We start from the raw sequence: 21526 nt of genomic DNA on the forward strand, positions 1-21526 counted from the left end.
TCATTTTTGCTACAGGGGACAAACCCAAGGGCTATCCCTCTAAAAATTTAAGCAATACATTGTGTTGTACAAAAGAAGAGGCACAGAACAGATCTGATCACCAGCTTATCAAAACTTTATATCAAAAGGTCTCTTGTGACACACGGTAAAGTTACCTTCTATTCCATCCCATGGCTAAATAGTCTTGTGACAGCTGCCCTATAAAATGCAGCACTTTTAATTAAATTTTTTTAATTCAAGAAGTTGCCTTTGGAACAACCACCATTTGGGGGGCAGGGGGGGGAGGTCAAGCACAACCAAAACCAGCTGCCCCCTCACATCAATGGGAGTCTCGCAACAAAACAAACATGTGCAGCAGTGTTAAATTGTGTGTCCTTTTCAACCTTAAAACAGGCAAACAGATAGAAAGCACTTGCATAGCAAACCTTGTTGGGTAGGGCTGAGTTCTACGGAAATCATGCAAGAACCCCAGCATGCAAATCCCCTCTGTTCCATCTGCCACCCTCCCCATCATAGCAAGTAATGTGGCCGTGAGCCCAGGTGGCTCTCCAAGAATCACTACCTGTGGGCTGCATGGTCAGAGACACTGATGCTGCGGGACCGGAAGGCATCGACACCAGAGGGTTCTTTCAGCTCTTTCACTGGAGGAGAATTATTCAAGCTTTGCCTGGCATTTTTGGCTATCTTAAAGCTACTAGGGGTGAAGAACAGGCAGCGGCACCACCACCAAGACCCCACGTAAAGGAGGTGTGATTTTGCACAGAAGGAAAATCAGTGGAAGGATGGAGGTTGGAAGGCCACAAAAGTCCCGGAAGGTGATGTAAAAATAAAAACAAAAAAAACAGGATGCCAAAAAAGGAGGGGGGGGAATTAAACACAATAAGCAAAACTCAAAAAGCATAAACAAACATTTCAAAAATGAAAAAAGACAACAGAAAGACAGCCGACATCTCCCCCATTCCACCCCAGATTGATAAATGTTACGAAATAAAAGTGGGGACGGACCCTAGATGAAACTAGCACAGGGTAAATAAAACGAAAGCTGATCAAAAGTGGCAGTTAGAATACTATGGAGCCCTGAGCAAAAATAATAAAAGTGTGCCTGTTCAGTGGGTAGGGAAGTGCAATATGCATTCGCTCAGAGGCACAGTTCACAAAACCCAAACCCAATTAAATGAGAAGACAGAAGACTATGGAATCATCAGCCCCAACATCAAGGTCTAAAGCAGATTTCTGGGGTGAGGGCAGCATAAAGCACAAGTGGCAACAGCTTCTGCTATTTTTCCTTCTTTGAAGTGTCTCCAGCAAAACAAAATGTACCTATGGAGTAAGCAAGTTCCCTCAGGGCAATGCCTGGCTACTTTCTACTTTATGCTGCTGGATCTCACTGCAACTTTATCACTAAGGTTTGAGGGTGAAACCGCTGCCTGAATGACTCAAAAAATAGATACCATAGGGAGGGTGTATCTCCCGCTCAAAGAACACCCAGGGCATATGTCTGTGTGCTTCATACCCAGAAAATGAAAAGGAGCTCTAAGAGGTTCCTGGTTTTACAGAGCAGCACACACACAAACCATTTGCATCCAACCGAAGGTGCCTTTTAGGGTTGACTGACACTCCTGCTACTTTTCAACGACAACTCATGGCTACTGCCACTCTGAGTATAATGGCAGTGGGTGTTTTGAAAGTACCTCTTGCAGAACAACTTTTCAACTCAACAGTATCCCAACTTAATAAAATCCAAAATGTCGAGGCAAGGAAGTGGCGATGGAAGCCACAACTCAAAAGGAAAATGATGGGCACTAAAAGGCTGGCTGGAGAAGTGGAGAGCATCGTTTGTAACTCCGAGGTCAAGAATTACACCAGCTGTGCTTTAACTTGCAGGCACAAAACAATTCCCAGGGTGGCAGTGAAATGAAAGGTAGGCCATGCGCCTTTGGAACCTCATGGGCCTAGTTGGAAAATTATCTGCCTAAGAAGCTTGAGGGTATCATTGTTGAGGTGGTGAAGTGGCAGACACACTTCATGGGCAGGCAGAGATCTGAACCTGGGTCACCCAGACTCAAAAGGCACTTCGAGCACCACATTGTTTTCCATGTGGCCCCTCCAGACTTCCTTTTTATTGTGCCTTCATGATGGTTTGTGCTCACAATGGTATCAGGGCTGTTGTGCACAATCCCACTTTCATAGCACTTTGCATCTGTAGAAGTTTTGGGGGGACATCCTGCTCTGCTTCCAGTTTGGTGCATGCCCTGAAACTCCCTGCTGAAATCCTGTAGCTTTTCATACCACAAATGTTCCAATTTATTTTTCGCTGCACTACAGTGCGAGGGTACCCTCGGTAATGTTGGGAGAAACGCTGCAGAACAACTAATAAATGGGAAGGACGTGTGGACGGACCCAGCACTAACGCAGTAATGTTGTATCCATGACATGAAAACCAAAAAGACACCACCAGTCTGGAAGGGCCCAAAGACTAATGATGCAGCCAATTGCTATGGAATACACCACTACCACTAGCAAGTTCTGAACACAGGAACATCAGAAAAGCCCTGCTGGATTGGCCCAAAGGTGGCCCTTCCTAGTCCAGCAACCAGTTCTTACAGCGGCCAACCAGATGCTCCAATGGAAAGCCCATAAGCAGGATCTGACTGCATAGGTTGTGATTCCCAACCAATAACATTCAGGGTCAAACCAACGCTCAACCCCTAACCCAAAAACTGCTGCATGGACAGTGAATGCAGGGCAAGGATTGCTTTTCCCAGATGCAAAGTTGGCTAAAGCAGAAATGCTACCCGCAGAGTTTTTTTTAATAAAAAAACCCACTGAAAGCAGCTTTAATGCTTTCAATTGACCATAGTTCTCTCTGAACAAATCATAATGTTTTTTGCCAAGTTTTGCTTCTTTCTCTCTCCAGATTGGGGGTGAAGAAGCTTCTAGTCTGGTGCTGAAAAGCTTACAAAATGTTCCGGTGTAACCACCAGCTAAATGGGCTGCAACCTGATCATTACAGCAGGGGTGGGGAACCTCCAGCTACTGTTGAACGACAAGACGCATCATCCCTGACACCTGGCTATGCTGGCAGGGGGTGATGGGAGTTGGGAGTCCAATGACAGCCGGAGTGCTACAGGTCCTCATGCCCTGCATTGCGGGATGAGAGGAGGCAAAATACAGTGGTACCCCGCAAGACGAATGCCTCGCACAACGAAAAACTCGCAAAACGAAAGGGTTTTGCGAGTTTTTAGTTGACTCGCGAGACGAATTCGTCTATGGCTGTTTTTCGCAAGACGAATTCGTCTGGCGAGGTACCACTGTGAGCCGCCGGAGCCGCGTTTTAAGGCTGCAGCGAGCGCTGCAGCTTTAAAACGCGGCATCGCGCCATAGCTAAAAAGGCTTACCTTTTGGCTCCGGTGTGTGTGGGGGGGTGTTTTCCGCGTCGCGTCCGCCATTTTGGATCGACTCAGACATGCGCAGTCGATCCAAAATGGCGGGCGCGACGCGGAAAACACCCCCCCCCACACAACGGAGCCAAAAGGTAAGCCCTCCCAACCGGCACGGCGCCGCGTTTTAAGGCTCCAGCGAGCGCTGCAGCTTTAAAACGCGGCGTCGCGCCGCAGCTAAAAAGGCTTACCTTTTGGCTCCGGTGGTGGGGGGGTGTTTTCTGCATCGCGCCCGCCATTTTGGATCGACTCAGACATGCGCAGTCGATCCAAAATGGCGGGCGCGACGCGGAAAACACCCCCCCACACACCGGAGCCAAAAGGTAAGCCCTCCCAACCGGCACGGCGCCGCGTTTTAAGGCTCCAGCGAGCGCTGCAGCTTTAAAACGCGGCGTCGCGCCGCAGCTAAAAAGGCTTACCTTTTGGCTCCGGTGTGGGGGGGGCGTTTTCCGCGTCGCGCCCGCCATTTTGGATCGACTGCGCATGTCTGAGTCGATCCAAAATGGCGGACGCGACGCAGAAAACACCCCCACCACCACCGGAGCCAAAAGGTAAGCCTTTTTAGCTGCGGCGCGACGCCGCATTTTAAAGCTGCAGCGCTCGCCGGAGCCTTAAAACGCGGCGCCGTGCCGGTCGGGAGGGGCGCGGCTTACCTTTTGGCTCCGGTGGGGGGGTGTTTTCCGCGTCGCGTCCGCCATTTTGGATCGACTGCGCATGTCTGAGTCGATCCAAAATGGCGGACGCGACTCGGAAACCCCCCCCCCCACCGGAGCCAAAAGGTAAGCCTTTTTAGCTACGGCGCATTTTAAAGCTGCAGTGGGCAAACAGTTCGCTCGCTGCAGCCTTAAAATGCGGCGCCGCGCGGCTCCGGTGCCGGCTGGCGCCCCTTCCGACCGGCGCTCCCTGACTTTTTTCCCATAGGAACGCATTAATTAAATTTTAATGCGTTCCTATGGGAAACGGTGCCTCGCAAGACGAAATTTCCGCAAGACAAAAAGTCTTGCAGAACGAATTAATTTCGTCTTGCGAGGTACCACTGTAAGACACTTCAAACTGGACTGAGCAATGAATCGAGGTGGCACAACTTTCAGCTGCAAGGGCATGGACCATCATCAGAACAAAATCAGGTAGCTTCATTGGCATGAAACCTGACTCATCAGAAAAGTTGTAGCAGCCCCCGAAAGGCAACAAATCTGTGTTTTTAACAAAAAGCACTTCAAAGTGCGGTAAAAAGAAGTGGACCTTCCGGGAGCACCTACCTCTTCGGTCTCTCATTCAAGCTGGTGCTACGAGCCCGGAAGCTGTCTTTCTCTGGGGTATCATCAAAGGAGAGGAGGACATTTGATCGCAAACCCTGTCATAAAGAGAATACAAAAAAAGAGTTGAAAGTTGCTTATTATTATTATTATTATTATCATCATTACATTCATACCACCTTTTCTCCGGAGAGGGACTCAAGACAGCTTACACAAATTAAAACAAAATACAAAAAAGCTAAAAACATATAAAAGAAAAACCATTTAAAAATAATTCAACTGCAATGGAGTTAAAAGAATATAAAATACAAATCTATTAAAATACAGGTCATAAAAGCAATAAAAACAGCACAATTAAAAACTGTTTCCTTAAAAACCAGCTAGTTCCCAAACGCCTGTCAGAATTGAATGTCTTCCCCTGCCGGTGGAAGGACAAGAAGAAAGCCAGTCTGGCTTCTCTAGAAAGAGAGTTCCAAAATCCGGGAGCAGCTACCAAGAAGGCCCTCTCCTATTTCCCCCACCAAACTGGGCCTGTGAGGGTGGCAGGACTGAGATCTTTGAGTCCAGGCATGGAGAAGCTGTGGTCCTCTGGATGTTGCTGGACTCCAACTCCCATCATCCCTGATCACTGGTCATGCTGGGGCTGCTGGGAGATGGGAGTCCAGCAACATCCAGAAGGCAGCAGGTTCCCTTTCCCTGGCTCAGTCTCTGTTCCCAAGCAAATTCCTCCAAGCTTTAATCCCTGTCTGCCTTCTGCTAAGGTGTTTGGCAGTTCATACACAATGCTAAACCAAACTGTGCGAAAACACAAGCTCACGAGTTCCTGGAGAAGGAGGAGGAAACTGCACTCCCCTGCTTCCCGGTCCTCTGTGAGTCAAGCCATGGTTTGGCTGAGTACACCACCCAAACCTGAACCTGTGGTCTGCTTCCTTCTAGACAAACAACAAACTGTAAAGCTCAAGAACAAAATTTAGTGTGGACCAGCCCACTGAGTATCTACGCCACATTGAAAAACCACCCCAAAACATAGTCCCGCAGTGGAACAGGGCAAGAAGTTTCCTCCTCTGTTTTGTGGACTACTCTGGAGGCAGAGCTCACCACAGAGTGACAGTGTCCATCATGGTCCCATCCTGTTCCCTGGCTCCTGTCCGGCATGTCAGCTCTTCCTCTGTGCTTCTCAGGCACAGCAACAAGCTTACCTTGGTAATAAAGGGGACAAAGTCTTTCCGAAAGGGAAGTCGGCACTTGATAAACCACATGGCTATGACATGATGCGCCAGGCACACAATGTACTGGTTAAACCTGGAAGGCATTCAAGGGGAATAATCATGTTATGGCAAGATGCAATGCTTAAAATAGTATATACATGAATTATTGTGCAACACGCCATTAGCATCACACTGTGATATTACTTATACTAGTTGGAAACTTATAACATAAAAAGGTTAAGGGGAATGTTTCTATTTAACAACAGGATTTAAAGTGTGCAATCATGGAAAGGCACCCAAACTCCCCACTGAAGGCTGAAAAATAAAATTTGAAGAGAAAGGCTGACAAACATATGTCATTTGTTATGCAGACTGCAGAAACAGAGAGGACAACAGTTACGACAGATGACGTATGGGAGGGAGTTTTGCCTTGGTTATAGCTTATAGCAGCCTTTCCCACCTGGTGGCCTCCAGATGTTTTGGGACTACAAGTCCCATCAGCCTCAGCCAGCACATCCCACAAAACACCCCCACCAAAATAACCACCACAACTTACTTGGAGGGGTTTGTGTAGGGCAAGGAGATGGCAAAGACGCTGGCGTACTGTTCAGCTGCAAAATTCCTGTAGAGGGCAGGCAGACGGGCCAATGCTGGGATTGAGAAAAGAGGAAACAGTAAGAGAGTCTGGCTGCAGATGGGATGGCTAGCAGAAACCCACTTCACACAGGGAGCCACCTTGTTTACAGGGGGGCTGGTTTGGGCATGGTTAAAACATGCCCAAACTGTTCCGTCACAGGTACAGGTTTCTCCAGCGTGAATCGCAGAGGTCACCGCCATGTGCTTATGATCTGGCTGCCTCTCCAGAGCATGGGTGGGGAAACACCACCCTAGGGGCCAAATGTGGCCCTCCCTATCCTGCCCTGTGACTCTCCCTGGTGCTTACCCACCTCTGCTGCTCTGCATCCCGCTTCAGATGCTTTGGCCTGGCTGGAATATGTCCTTGGACTGCAACAAAGCCTCTTGCATAACCCACTGCACAAAAGATCAGTAGCACCTGTTGCTCTGCCTACCAACCGCAGACACCTGGACCCTAGGAGGTTGCCCAGGAGAGAATGTGGCCCTTGGGCTAAAAGAGCCCCACCATTGCTCCAAATCCAAAGAACACAACTAGCTCCATGTACCACAGCGGGCTTCTGACTTGGCTTCCCCAAACTACTCACCATCCCTCTCACACTACATAGCAAGACACATGGAGGATTTGGAAGGCTTTCTAAATCAGATTTATGCTGTGGCACAGCTGGGGTGGGGTGGGGGCCTGCTGCTTTTCAAAAAGTTCCAGAATGAAACTTTGACTGTACCGAATAAGAAGCTAAGAAGAGCTTTCTGGATCAGGCCAGTGGCTCATCTAGTCCAGCATCCTGTTCTCATAGTGGCCAACCAGATGCTTGTGAAAAAACCGCAAACAGGAACTGAGCACAAATCCAAACTCCTCCTCTTCTTCTTCTTCCCCTCCTGTGGCTTCCAGCAACTGGTATTCGGAAGCATTGCTCCCTCTGAATATGGAGGCAGAGCAGAGCTGTTATGGCTAGTAGCCATGGATAGCCTTACCATCCTCCATGGACTTGTCCAATCATCTTTTACAGCCATCCAATCTACCTACAGAGGGAAAGCAAAGGTCCCTTCCTCTCCTGAGCTGTTATCCACACGCTGAAAAGCAAGAATGGAATATGCATACACTTACTTGAAAGAAATTCCAGGAGGGGGATGGCCATGTTAGCTGTAGCTGAAATATGCGTCAGCTTGACTATCAGGACAGGCAGGGCCTTGATGATGATATCTGGCATCTCAACGCTGCAGATGGAGAGAGCCACGACACACTGGTTGGCGCAGCGATAGATCAAGCCGTGCTCCAGGCAATACACCATCTCCCGCTGGGTGAAGGCAAAGACACAAACGGAACATTACCAAGCATTCAGTTCAGATGCGTTTACAGGCACTTCGGTGCAGGGCTCTCTGGGTGTTCCTTTTAATTTAACAAAATTCACACATGACTATATGAACAAAATTCATAGCTTGATCATAATAAAAGTTCCAAGTGGTTTGTCCCTGCCCCGCCCCCCCAAAAAACACCTACATTAAAATGATTGTAAAAGCCAGTTAAAAGATATATAAACAGTAAACTAAAAAGGGATTATCACACATGTCAACATTCTACATTGCTTGGATAGGTCCGCCAAAGCAAATATGTTTCAAGCAATAAGCAAGGACCACAGTGAAGGCACCTGCCTAGTGTCAACAGGCAGGGAGCTCCAGAGTATAGGCACTGCCACATGAAAAGATTGATGACTTACAAGTTTTTTGTTTCTTGTTTAATAGCTAATTGCAAGTCAAGGAATGCCAAGCTCAAGTTAAGCCATATTTGTTTATGTGGCAGCAGTGTCCTTCTCCTGGCTCACCCATTGAGCACGTCCCACTCAGTTTCAGCACATGCAATAATACCTGCTTGCTTTTGTCCAGGTGATTATGGTAAAAGATCAAAGTAGTCAGCACTGGAACCACAGCCAGATGCAAATCGTTACGGGAGAAAGTTTCTGGGGTGCCCCGCAGGCGTTCAGTCATCTTTTTGTCTGTAAGCTGTCGGCACACACAAAAAGTCACTGCTACAGAATCCAAAGGGAGGAATCCACAGGTTACCCACTCCTGTTCTCCATTGTTGCAACCCACCCAAGGGCCTTACTGTGAATGGCAGTCAAGATATTCAGCAAACGGCAACAGGCTTCTCCGCTGGAGAGCTCTCCCATGACACTAACCCATGCCACAATTGTAGGGCAACCATCAAAAGCTCCCTAATGTGGACTTTTGTTGCCCCAATTGGATGCTCGGATGGTGTCATAAAAAGGCAGATTCTCACCATAGAGCAGAGGGCAGAAGACAGCTGGTCAATGTTGCAAGGGGATGTTAAGTAAAGCACTTTATACTGCAGAGACTCCGGTAACTTGTTCAGAACCAGCTTCAACACCTTCCAGTCTGTCTCCTACAAAGGAAAAAAAGGAAAGAGACACTCAGGGGAGCAGGCGAGTTCAAGGGTGGCATAGAAAGAACTGCAGCCTGGCTGCAAATCACACTCTTTGGGCAGATGGAATGCCAGGCTCCATCTCCAGGAAGCAGAGCTGCCCAAGAGACTGCTGGTTTACTGCAACCATCAGAGTCTCAACGTACTATGGCTACAATAAGCAACCTTTCCCAGAGTGGTGCTCCTGATGCCTTGACCTAAAACTCCCATCAGCCCCAGCCAGCCCAGCCACATGACCCTGGGGCTGATGGAAGCATGGGCATGGGGTGCCTGGGGCTGATGGGAGTTGTAGGCTGGTATAAATGCAGCATCCATATATACCCATTCCTGATTGGCAACTAGACCCTTCCAGCATGACTTATATTTTTAGTTCTCACTAAAAACGACTAGGTTTTATATGCAATGCTCCATATGCACTTCAGCATTATGTGCAATGTCTTTCATACGGCACTACTCTCAAAATAAAACAGCATGCCAGTGATGGGCAGGGCCAAAGACCAAAGAAGGCAGAGCCACGGATGGGTTATGGAGAGTCCCAAGGGTCAGAGAGACCTGGAGGGCCGCATCCAGTTCCCCATCCCTGATCTGCAGCTTGGGATCCAATTACCAGGTTTTGGTTCATCACTCACTTGCTTCAAGCACTGAAGAAGGACTTGAAAGAAAAGGGAGTAAGGTAAGTGGCCCATACGAATGGCCGTGCTCTGGGGAGGCACACTGGGGCTTCCCGAAGGAGGGGAGAGGGTGCCGGCAGGTTTCTTCTCTGGTTCCCTGTGACATAAGAAGGAGGAAAAATCAGCCTGCTGCCAGACCGTAGCATCTTGAAGAAGCACAGCCGACAACTACCCAACGAAGAACTCATGTTCCAAGTGGCTTTATTTATCTTTAAAATATTTATATGCCACTTGTCTGTGCAAAGTACGATAAAAACCCATTACAACACACACACACAAATTATTACTACTAAAACCCTTCAAAAGAATGGAAGCCCATTCAAATCTTCCAATCTACTATCCTTAATCCAGTAAACGGGAGAAAGCTTACTCATGGGAAGGCCAATTGAAACAAATAGGTCTTTTAAGGCCTTTCAAAACCCCTGAAGTAAGTATCACTGCCCAATGCAGATCTACTGGGATTTCCAAAGGCACAAGGGCCACCACTGCAGAGCAATAGGCTAGGCCCACCAAGAGGGCCTCCAACTGAGATTTCAATTTCTGGGCAGCATGGTACAAGGGAGCCTCAGGTTAGAACATAGCAGAATTACTTTTGGGAAACAGTGGCTACAATCAAACAAAACCTACAAAAAATCGCAGAGGCAGTAGGGGCTGAATCTCATGAGCCCTTCTTTGGTAGCCAGGCCCAGTCGGTGGAGAGAGTCGGCCCGAAGGGAGAGCAAGAAGTCAAATACCTAAAAATAAGCAAGAGAAAAATAATTAGCCAAGCATTCTCCGCATGCTCCAAGGCAGGTTCAGAGATCTCAATCCAAGCCAAACAGTCCTGCAATGTTTCTAAAAGACAGTTGCACTTCAAGCAGCAGGGAGTGCCACAGGAGCAGAAGAGCGACGGAGACATCAGCTCTGCAGGCCAAGGTAGTGAACTGGTGGCCCACGGGGCCTAACCTAAGCAAGCCATTTGCCACGACTTGCCAGGCACAATTTACCACCAGCAGGAGTGGGGAAATCAGTAGCGGCAGCAAGGCTTGCAAGGCACTGTATGAGATGCCGCTCCTCCCCTTTGCCCCTGCCAGCAGGTCAGAGCATTCAAGAAAGACGAAGGAGCACTTTGAACTGAACCATTTGCTCTGCCAAACCCAGCACAGCAATGGTAGGGAAAAAATCAACTGAGCAGAATGTGCAGGGTATAGGAGTCCCTTCCTGGGAAGAATTGCCTATCTCTGGATGTCCTCCTCCAGCAGACAGAAAAAAAATGCTTTGGTTTGGAGTCCTTTGGCTTGGAGGTGGGACTGAGAGGCGCACACATTCCTCACCTGCAGCCGGATGCTGCTGGCGACTGGGAGGCTGTATCTGTGTTTATAGTGGAGCTGAATGTGGAGGATCAACATCTCATAGACGCGGGTGGCATGGCTGGCGGGAAAACTGTAGAGTTTTGTCTGAAAGAAGGAAAGCAAGATGTTGTCAAGAGGAAAGCCAGAATTTATTTATTTTTAAACTAAAAAGCACAAGAGGAAACCACCCCGGGGCTCAACAACCTGGTCACTTACCTGGAAAATGACCAGGAGGCCCAGGACTGCTGTCTTCACATCTTCTAAAGAAGCAGAGTAAGACAGCAAGTCTCTTTCCTCCAGTTCAGGGGGAGGCAGCAGGGAATGGGAAGCAACCTTTTCAGGGAGAGAGAGCATACACAAGCTTTGCAGAGGGCCGCAATTACATAAGGATTACAAAAAAGTGCTAGGATGGCAAGAATAAATACCCCTGGCAACAGCAGAGCTACATAAAGTATACAAAGCAACAGCACCCACATTCATCCCATACATTTAAAGCACTACGATGCCACTGTCATGGCTTCCTGCAAAGGATCCTGGGAACTGTTGTTTGTTAATGGTGCTGAGAGCTGTTAGCAGACCTCTCTTCCTCTCCCAGAGCAACAATCCTCAGAGTGGTTTAGCAATCAATCCATATTCACAGGGAACGCTGGGAATTGCAGCTCGTGGGGGCCTCCGAGTAACTCTCAGCACTCTTAACAAACTACAGCTCCCAGAATTCTTTGGGGGAAGTCAGGACTGTTTAAAGTAGCATTATAGAGCTTTAAATGGTGTGAATGAGGCCTGCAACTCTCTAGAAGAAGCAAAATGGTATCTTTGCCTGGACCAACAGGCTGTTTTGGAGGTTTTCCATGCTCGTGAACCCAAAAGGAGTTTTTAGATCTGACAATCAGCTATTTTATAGCTGTTATGTCTTGTCCACGAAAATAGGACTGAGATTCCATTTTCATCAGACTTCACATGAATATACCAACATGTGCTGCAGCATAGCCAAGCTTGGTTAGGTGGCTAGCTGTGTCCATAACACCCAGTGACACTCCATCTGGTTCTTCATTTTCAGAGATTTCAGTGGAGTTGCTAACCACACTTCAGGAAATCTTAATACTTTAATATTTGTAGGTTTCATAACCAAGCCATTGTCCTGACGACTACGAAACACAGAAGAAACAAATAATTTGTTGATTGAAGCTTTCTACCCTGATCCAAAACAGAGCATCTGTTGATGCCTACGCAAGATTAAACGGCAAAGCTCTTTAGATCATTACCTGAAATTGACATACTGCCATCCCCACTGTAAAAACACACTCAGCTTTGCAAAACCAAACAGGATATTCAAACCAGCAAAGCTCCTCGAGTTCATAGTGCAAATCCCTCCCCAAAGCAAAATTTCTTCCCTTGTTTTTGACACAGCTCCTGCTGCCAAAGCCAAGAGCTGAGCTCACAGCTGCCTCACCCTCTCTATGATATCCAGCAAGCTGTTGAAGTGGTGGGTGTTGCAGCCTTCTGCCAGGTCCACCAGCAGCTGGGTGGCCAGTTTGCGGACCTGGTGGTCTTTGTCTTCTTGGATATGGGCCAGCTGGGAGAGGACCACCAGGTTAATCAACTCCTCCTGCAACAGGACAATACTTTTGTGAGCTGGCTAAGACAGACTGGCCTAAAGAGGCTGGTAAAAGAAAGAGGTGGAACATTGATTTTGACAGTTGTGCTAATACTGTATTAGTAATTCTTCACTGTAGGTTTCAACTGTTTCTGTAAATGTGTGGTGAGTATGTTTTATGAAAAACCAGGATAGAAATATTTTAAATTCACTAGAATGAAGATAAAATTGATAAGGTGCAAGCCAGGAAGCTGGGGGAAGGTCCAGACAGCACTTTAACTGAGGATATCAAAAAGCCAAACAAAGGAATGAATTTTATTTAATCCAAAACATAGTTCAACAACATGTAAGAAATAAGGAAATGAAAATACAAGGGAATGAAACATACAGAAAAATGTACAAATTTAGCTCCTTGTATTCATGACCCATGGAAAGTATAATAATTATTGGTATTGGAGGGTAGTAATGTGTCGTTTTTAAGGTTGGTTTTAGTTATTAGGATGTTGTCCTAGTGTGAGGAGGTTTTATGCTATTCTCATTTGAAGCTGAAGAGCTACTAAAAATTTTAAATAGTGGCATATTTCACCTGATGAATTTGAACATAGTTGTCAGCATGTGCATACATAAAATATAGTTTTTGTGGTTGAAAACTCATTTTTTTTGTCCTCTGCTGCCATTTTGTTTTCCTATCTTGATAGAAGTTCAAGGAAGTGGCCTTCTGCCAGACTTAAACATGTGTCCGACATCACCCAAAGAACATTTCCCAGAGTGAAAAGGAAAACCTACCTCATAAATCTGCCTATTGACACTCAAGACGAAAGAGAGAACATGCAGTACTTTGATGCGAACAGCACTCCGTGTCTCATTCCTGAGGAGGAAAAAGGGACATTGGTGTTTTCAAAAAGGAGGAGGAGCCCAAATCATCCATTTTAAACGCATTTCACGAACAAGATTCCATCAAATATTAACTCAGTATTCAGTAGTTTTGCCTGCTGATAGAACCAATTTCTCAAATCTGGAATTGATGGAAATCCAAGGAAAGGCAGGTCCACATAACTACCGTAGGCCTTTTACTCAGGACAGATTTTATGTGCTACCATCTCAAAGACCAGGAAGTGGAATCTGTGAAACATGTTATTTTGTAATTTTCATGCTGCAGCAGGTCAGCGAATGATTGGTCAAACAACCAATTATATGTTAAATATTTGCGGGGATATAAAATCTCATTGGATGTCACTAATAGTGGCCAGATCTATTGGTGGCAGTGAGAAGAAGAATGCAATTAAGCACCTGAAAATAAAACAGCAATTAGTCAGGGGCTTACCTGAGGTAATCTGTATTTAACTGAGCTGCTGTTACTATGTTGCACTTTTTTGTATTTAATATTTTGGTGAGCTGTATGTTTTATTTCTGGTCTCATTTTGGATTCCTTGACCATAACCACAATAAATACTCATGATGAGGACAGGAGTAACACTAATAACATTAATGAATTATAGGAGTAAAATATGTTGGAGAAGCCGTAATGACATTGTAACCTATTTACCCCAATGGTTGTCCTGTTTTTATTATCCAAAGCTTCTGGCAAGAAGTATTCTCAGAAACTAAGATTATGGGTAATGCTATTGAAGCAATGCCACTAGTAGCTTTATTCTTCTTTGATGGAAGCAACTCAAACTGACTCAACAAGACATGGTAATACATTCTATGGTGCCAATAAGACAATTAATAAGCAAACACTGGGGGGAAATGGGTCTAGACTTTCTTTAAACAAGACAACATGCCAATGTCTGGCCAACTGAATTAACAGGAAAACTTACTGATAGACTGAAAAAGCCAGAGGCCAAAAAGTAACTCCGGTGTAACCTAGTTCAGTTTTATCTCACATGTGAACACCTCAATTTTTATTTCAAGACCACCAACGATATGTGGTTCATTACAGCTGAGCACCCTTAAGTGATAGAAGGATGCCTAAACCTGTTGCAAATGTATACCTATGTTTGGTTGTGTCTGTCTTATTTTTTATGTAGTATGCTTTTACACAGCCAGGGGTGGGAAATATTCGCAAAAAATGGTAATAAATCAATGGGATTTAAGCATGAAGTTCAGAGCTTTTGTTCTCAATGACTCCCATCGTCTGGATTGTGACCAGCATCCAGAGGGTGGAAAGTCAAAGATGTGAGAAGAGGAGCCACAGGAAGAGCTGCAGGGTCCCTACCTGAAGAACCTGTCCATCAGCCCCTGCAGCTTCTGGATCCAGCTGTCCTTCGCGGGGTGGATGGACTGAGCTCGGTAGGTGATCAGGTTCAGAACAGAAGATTCCTTTTAAGCAAAAGGAAAGGCAGGCCAGTACTTAAAAAAAAAATCCAAGTTCAACAAAGTAAGATTGTAAACTGAGGATTACTCATATATAAAGGGTGAACTGTCAACACTATCTGTTGATTAAATGGCAGCAGAAGTCCCGTAGCTCAGTGGCAGAGCATCTGCCTTGCATGCAGGAGGTCCAGGTAGGGCTGAGAATAGCCCTTGTCTAAAACCAGAGTGGCCCTGCTCACCTGCCCAAAAAAATCCCCCCTGGAGGGCAAACCAGTTCTGGATCCACCCCCCCCCCCATCCCTTGCATAAGGTAAGATTTTAGTTCCCTGTGCCCCTCCGCTGAGTGCTCTTTAAGGAAGTCCTAAAGAAAACAACAGGAAATTTCTCAAACATTGCCATGCCTTACAGGTCTGTGATTTGCACATCTCTCCACAAGCTCAAAGTAATGTTTCTTAGAGCCATGGAAGTCATTCTGGTCACATAGCTCCTCCACCGTGGTCAGCAAGTCATGGACAATGGATTTCAGCTCCTGGCTCTCCAAGGTCTGAAAGGAAGAAAACGCAACTTGATTAGCCCCCGAGAATCTCAATGCAGTCACTTGCAGGCTAAATCAAGAGAAAAAAACTTTTATCACACTACATGTGTGTGAATTAGGTTACCAATGCCGGAATATCTGTGTTATCAATGACTGTTTCTTGCCAATGGTTCCCTGCCCCACTACAAGTATTAATACAATCATCTCAGCCATGTCACCAATTGGCTACAATAAAAAGGGTGCCTATGTAACATAGATTTAAGCTCTAATTATCACATTTAATTGTAATTCAACTTCCACCTTATAATTTTCTTCCCCATATATCTGCCAACCAAGATTTCACTTCATATACGTAATGAAGTGGGCGAGTCCACAAAAGCTTACGCCATTTAAAAAATTGTGATGTCTTTAAGGTGCCACGAGACTCTGAATGTTTTGACTTGGAAATAAGTGTCAAAGAGTCTCCTATGCCTCTATCCTTTATTGATGCTTGGAAAGACACAGAACAGGCAGGTGCAGGCTAGAAATTAAAGAAAGTGAAACCCTTCTTTAATCCTACTGCAATAACTCTGCCATTTTGCACCCCTCCCCCCAGAACACATCCAAAATAGCCTCTTTAAATTCTATTCCATGGTGTTAGAACAACGAATATTGATTTTGTGAGACCTTGTGGCTGCAGAGACTGCTATTGCAAGGCTGGAAAAATAAGCACTCAACCCAGTCAGATGAGCGGCGTATAAATATCATTATTATCATTATTATCATCACCATCATCTGCTATTCAGCAGTCTGAAGATCTTACTGCCCTTTCTGTGCTTGAAAGTATAGCTTATCATCTTTGCTCTCATTTGGATGCCATTTTGACATATGGACTTTCTATATTAATATGTTTAAGTCAGAATATTTTTATTTGTAATGCCAGCTGGTAGTGGTTCTCTTCTTTCTGTTACGTTTGCAAAAAACAGTTTTAAAAATAAAACAAAATGGGCTTCCCATTTACCTCCAGCTGCTGGAGCAACCGCTCGATGATATTCAGGAGGATGTCCCAAGTGACTGCCTGGAGGTCCTTCCCATATTTTTTGATCAGCCTTGTGATGGAAAGGACTATTTCATAAGACACAATGGTATTAGGACTCGTCATGGCCTGGAAGGGGGAGAGAAAGCCCCAAGTAAGGAACTGACATACCGGGACCACCTGAAGAAAGCCCATTTGCTGGTTCCACTGGGCTAGGACACTTCAAGAAGGAAGCGAGCAGAAAAGTATGTTAGGTGCCACACAACTGGAGTGATCAGAAGGGAGATCAAGTTTTCCTGGGAGACCTCCCAAGTGATTCGGAGAGCAGAAATGGTTTCCAACTCCCAACTGTTGTAACAATAGCGACAACAAAAAGTATTCCCCCCCCCCTCCTAATTTAGGCTGCTGAGATCAGGAAATGTTGGGTTCCCAGGCTTTGCAATTCTATGTTCACCTTCCTTAGCCATGATTTTGCACCTGGCTTCAGGTGATGCACCTCATGGCTTATAGTGAAAAGGTGGATTCCACTAGCCTGAAGGCTATGCACCCTGCCATCCAAAACTAATAACGTGTGTGGTAAAAACTGCCAGAGAGACTTCAGGTGCACAAGCAAGATCAGAAAGTTCAGGCTGCAACTCAGAAGAAAAGAAAGGAACTTCTGAGTCCTGGCAAACTCACTATAGACAATTTGCAGCCAAAAACGAAAAGGCTGTAAGTGATGCAATTGAACCACGCTGTACGGCAGCGTGGTCCCAGATGAAATAGCAGGCTGTGACTTGCAGGTATCTTTGGCTTCTTCCAACACACCTCCATCCTTGCTGCTTGTGAAGCTTTGTACAGCAAGAGAAACAGCAATCTTTTCAACCGTTATGGAGAGGGGCTTCAGCTCAGTAGCCCATAGGTTCCCTCTGAATTCGCGTTCTCCAAGATTTGTTTATGCATTTTATCCTTTCTCCGAGGAGCAGTGTACAGGGATCCTCTCACAACAACCCTATGAGGTAGGTTAGTCGAAGAGGCAGTAATAAGCCCAAGGTCACCCAGCAAACTTCACACCTGAGCCAGGATTTTAATCTAAACCTCCACCATCTATCACCCGCATGACCCTGGTTCGAAGGGCTCAGAATTACCTTCAGAAAGGAGGGCAGCACTGAAGTTGGTGAATTCCTGAGTGACTGCAGCCTGTGCGCTCCCCACAAGGCCATGCCCACGAAGAACACAGCCCCTCTCAGCAGTGCGGCATCTACCATGTAGGTCCTGCAAACATGGGAATTTTGACCACGATTAGTGGGTCTCAAACTTGGGCTTCAGGATCTTCCTTAAATCAGTAGCAGTGGGAAAGGGGGAGGGAGGGGCCTGCCCAGAGCCATCTTTCTAAAACTTCCCACAGTGGTGACAATATACAGGAAACTCCCCATTTACACGCATTCAAGTCACACATGGCCGTGCATTGCTGCAAACCTGCAAGTGGCACGAAAAGGAGCAAAAATGGCCCTAAAAGAGTGAAGAAACAGCAAAAATGGTGCGAAAACAACATCTAGCAATCCTGCGAGCCTTTGCAAGTGCAAACCCAGGAGCCCTTGCACCGACCTGAGGCCTACGGAGAGTTTGAGCAAGGTTTGGAGGGAGTGATTGTGGCATTTGCAGGCTTTTTCAGCTGTGTTCCCAATACACGCGATTTCACTTAAACATGTGGTGCCCCAGATCATAACCCCTGTGTAAATGGGGAGTTGCCTGTAGTAGGACTTGGGGGGAAAATATCAAGAGCTCATGCTCTTCTCTGTGTCTGGATAGCTGCTAAGACAGCCCTATCCAAGCCTTCCTCAGTGAATCGCCACTGAGCATTGGTCTCAAAGCATTCCATGCAAAGCTTGCAAGTCCAGCTGCCTGCTCTGGGATGTCAAGAGTAGGGCTAACCCCTGTACCCCTACAATCTTTCGGGCAGCATTAAAGTAGTTCTCTTGTACCAGTGTGGCACCCAACTTTGCGCTTGCTCCCGCCCCAGGGAAAGCAGAGGTTTCAGCAGGCGGCACAGAAGTACCTGTCCTCCATGATCCGGCACATGTTGTAAATGGCACTGTGCCCCAAGTGAGTTCCTAACAGATTGCGCATGAGCTGAAGGACAAACAGAAGCATGTTGTTAAACGGAGGCAAAGCCCTCAGAATTCTGCAGACCATACATACATACATACATGCATGCACACACACACACACACACACACAAACTGACAAAAAAAACAAAGAAATGCAGAAAAATTATGCACTGAAAAATTATGGAAAGTGCAAAGTCTGGTACAAAACCCTGAAGTACAAATAAAGAATCTATACAAGATTTGCACAATTCTAGTTGCAAGATATTGAATCATCAAGTTTAACAGTTTGGAAAAGATAATGCAAGAATGAACTTGGTGCAAAACGCCACCTTTGGTTTTTCAGCACAGTGAATGCATGCAGAAGCCTTGGGACAGGTAGCTGGAACAGTTACTGACTTCCTGGGGTTGGAATAGATAACCCTTGGGATCCCTTCCAACTATGCAACTCGGTGATTCTATGCTTCTGTGACTCAACAGAAGGCAGACGTTTTTGATGCTAAGAACCATTGAAACACTGGAACAGACTACCTGGGAAGGTGGTGGACTCTCCTTCACTGGAGGTTTTAAAGAAAGGTCTGATCACCATCTGCCAAGCATTCTTTAGCTGTGATTCCAGCATTGCAGGGGGTTGGACTAGATGACCCCTGGGGTACCTTCCAACTCTACAGTTCTATGAATCTATTTTATTATTCTGTGTGCAAAGATGGTGCTCTACCCACTCAGATACAGTCCTTCCCTGATCAGGTGGCAGGTGCTGGGAAAGTGCTCCTGGATGAGACACTGGACAGCTGCCAACAGCCAACCAACTAGAGGAGAGCGCCCTGGCGTACATGGCTAAATAGCTTCCTATATTCAGCCTTTTCTCCCCCAGGACCACCAAACTGCCTTCTACCCAGAGAACTGGCAAGATAACAGACCTTCCAGCAAGGCTCACAGAGTTCCTTCACGTTGATCGTCCGGCACAAGGTGATTATGAAGACTGGGAGGGTTTCCGAAGGCAAGCAATTGTAGCACACCACGGCGTCAAGGACCTGCAGGGAAACCTGAGAAGGGGGGAAAGGAATGTGATTGCCTTGGAACAGTATCATTAATCTTATTTATTTCAGGTACTTTTAAAACACTTCATTTTCAGGATTTCCAAATGAAATACATGAAGTGCTTTTTAAAAAAGAAATACAAAGAACAAGAACGATTAAAAATCATTTTTTTAAAATGCACTTACATCTCACATTTTTCTCTCTGATGAGCTTTAAGTAGTGTACATGGTCCCCCTACTCCTAAATTAATCCCCACAAGTTAAAGATAAAGTATCCCTGGATGGTTAAGTCCAGTCAAAGGTGACTATGGGGTGTGGAGCTCATCTCACTTTCAGGCCAAGGGAGCCAGTGTTTGTCCACAGACAGCTTTCCAGGTCATGTGACCAGCATGACTAAACTGCTTCTGGTGCAATGGAACACCATGACGGAAACCTGAGTGCACGGAAACGCTGTTTACCTTCCCGCCACAGTGGTACCTATTTATCTACTTGCACCGGTATGCTTTTGAACTGGTAGTTTGGCAGAAGCTGGGACAGAGCAACAGGAGCTCACCCTGCAGCACGGGTTCAAACTGCAGATCTTCCAATTAGCAAGCCCAAAAGCCTCAGTGGTTTAGACCACATAGCCAGCCACATCACTAATCCCCACAACAGGCTAGGCTGTGGTAGGCTAGGTGAGAGGCACTGACTGAGCTCCAGGTCAGTCAGTGAGCTTCCTGGCAGAACGGTGATTTGAACCCTGGTCTCTCAGGTCCTAGTCCAACACCCTAACCACTTTGCCAGGCTGGCTCTCAAACAGATAGAAACAGAGAACTACCTTTACATGCCTGCTGAACCAGGAAAATCTTAGTCATGCATTAGAGAGGGGACCTCTCTAATTTCAGTAGGAAGAGTTCCACAGCCGAGATTTTACAGTCCAGCTTCAACTCTGTCCCAAACCACAACCCCACTGGTAATAATCAAGAGAAGGGGAATATTGTTTCCACTTGAGACAACAAATGACAAATTAACAGAATAAGTTGGTTCCAAGGAGGGATTGTTGAGAGAGAAAGGTTTGACATCCCAGAGGATTCTGGAGGGAATTCCAGCCTTGGGAACTGGAAGAGAGAATGGGTAGGAGTGTTTTAAGAAAGCACCACCACCACCACCACAAATATTGCTCTCCTATTTATAATGGCACTTTGTCCTAACACCCATAATATTACACATAACTACTGACCTCAATGTCAACTGCAGAAGATGTCTGAATGCACAAGAGACAAATCATGCTGTAGGAAAGAAAAACATAAAAATAAAAATCTAGCCCTCCAGGGCAAAATTTCAAAATCTACTGGCTCAACCCTACCAGGAAGCCCACCCCATCCCAGAGATACAAGAGCTGGTTGCCCTGTCTGAATTCTCCTTTATCATCATGCACTTATGATTAGGCACATAGGAAGCTGCCTTCTACCTAGTCAGACTATTGATCCATCTAGCTCAGTATCATCAGCACTTATTGGCAGCAGCAATCCAAGGTTTCAGGCAGGAGTCTTTCCCAGCCCTACCTAGAGATGAAAATATGGAGTCCACATGGAGGTCAGACTGCCAATTTAACCCTCAAACAGGGTTTCTTAGAACCAACAGAAGGTTTAAAGATTAGCCTTACTTGACCATGTCAGCGATATATTCATCCAAGTAGCAGCTATTGAACTTGACTAGGTTGACCAGCACCAGCAAGAACTCTGAAGTCAAACCAATATCCATCCACTGAAGGACAAATTCAGCTGAAGGAGAAGAAAAGAGGAATGCAGCCTGGAAACAAAATCACTGCAAATTAACTTGTTTTCAACTTGCTGAAACACCTCCTGTTTTCTGAACCCCAGAAGGTGTTTCACAGCCGTGAAAGATGTACCTCTTGTGCTTCTGCCTGACCCATCCAGATATTCACCAGATATGTCTTATTGCAGGGACATCAGAACCGC

At 46.1% G+C, this 21526-nt stretch overlaps 1 protein-coding gene across 6 annotated transcripts in view; it reads right to left on the bottom strand.

Annotated features, from left to right (window-relative positions):
• Positions 1–21526, bottom strand: part of TSC2 (TSC complex subunit 2) — a 48972-nt gene that overhangs the window by 22242 nt on the left and 5204 nt on the right. For 2 of the 6 annotated variants that reach the window (XM_033167470.1, XM_033167469.1), the window contains exons 6-26: positions 21211–21328; positions 20785–20833; positions 19447–19572; positions 18478–18551; positions 17567–17693; positions 16425–16568; positions 15296–15433; positions 14792–14895; positions 13360–13441; positions 12430–12585; positions 11196–11312; positions 10962–11084; positions 10276–10382; positions 9607–9745; positions 8816–8938; positions 8404–8538; positions 7646–7835; positions 6461–6554; positions 5896–5998; positions 4700–4794; positions 563–691 (exon numbers count right to left, since the gene is read on the bottom strand). In XM_033167470.1, the coding sequence (XP_033023361.1) occupies positions 563–691; positions 4700–4794; positions 5896–5998; positions 6461–6554; positions 7646–7835; positions 8404–8538; positions 8816–8938; positions 9607–9745; positions 10276–10382; positions 10962–11084; positions 11196–11312; positions 12430–12585; positions 13360–13441; positions 14792–14895; positions 15296–15433; positions 16425–16568; positions 17567–17693; positions 18478–18551; positions 19447–19572; positions 20785–20833; positions 21211–21328 (2473 nt within the window). Of the gene's footprint in view, positions 1–562; positions 695–4699; positions 4795–5895; positions 5999–6460; positions 6555–7645; positions 7836–8403; positions 8539–8815; positions 8939–9606; positions 9746–10275; positions 10383–10961; positions 11085–11195; positions 11313–12429; positions 12586–13359; positions 13442–14791; positions 14896–15295; positions 15434–16424; positions 16569–17566; positions 17694–18477; positions 18552–19446; positions 19573–20784; positions 20834–21210; positions 21329–21526 lie in introns of all 6 variants that reach the window. The other 4 variants (XM_033167468.1, XM_033167472.1, XM_033167471.1 and 1 more) reach the window with 2 other exon arrangements.

This window comes from Lacerta agilis, chromosome 13 (assembly GCF_009819535.1).
Source record: "Lacerta agilis isolate rLacAgi1 chromosome 13, rLacAgi1.pri, whole genome shotgun sequence".
Classification (NCBI taxonomy): Eukaryota; Metazoa; Chordata; class Lepidosauria; order Squamata; family Lacertidae; genus Lacerta; species Lacerta agilis.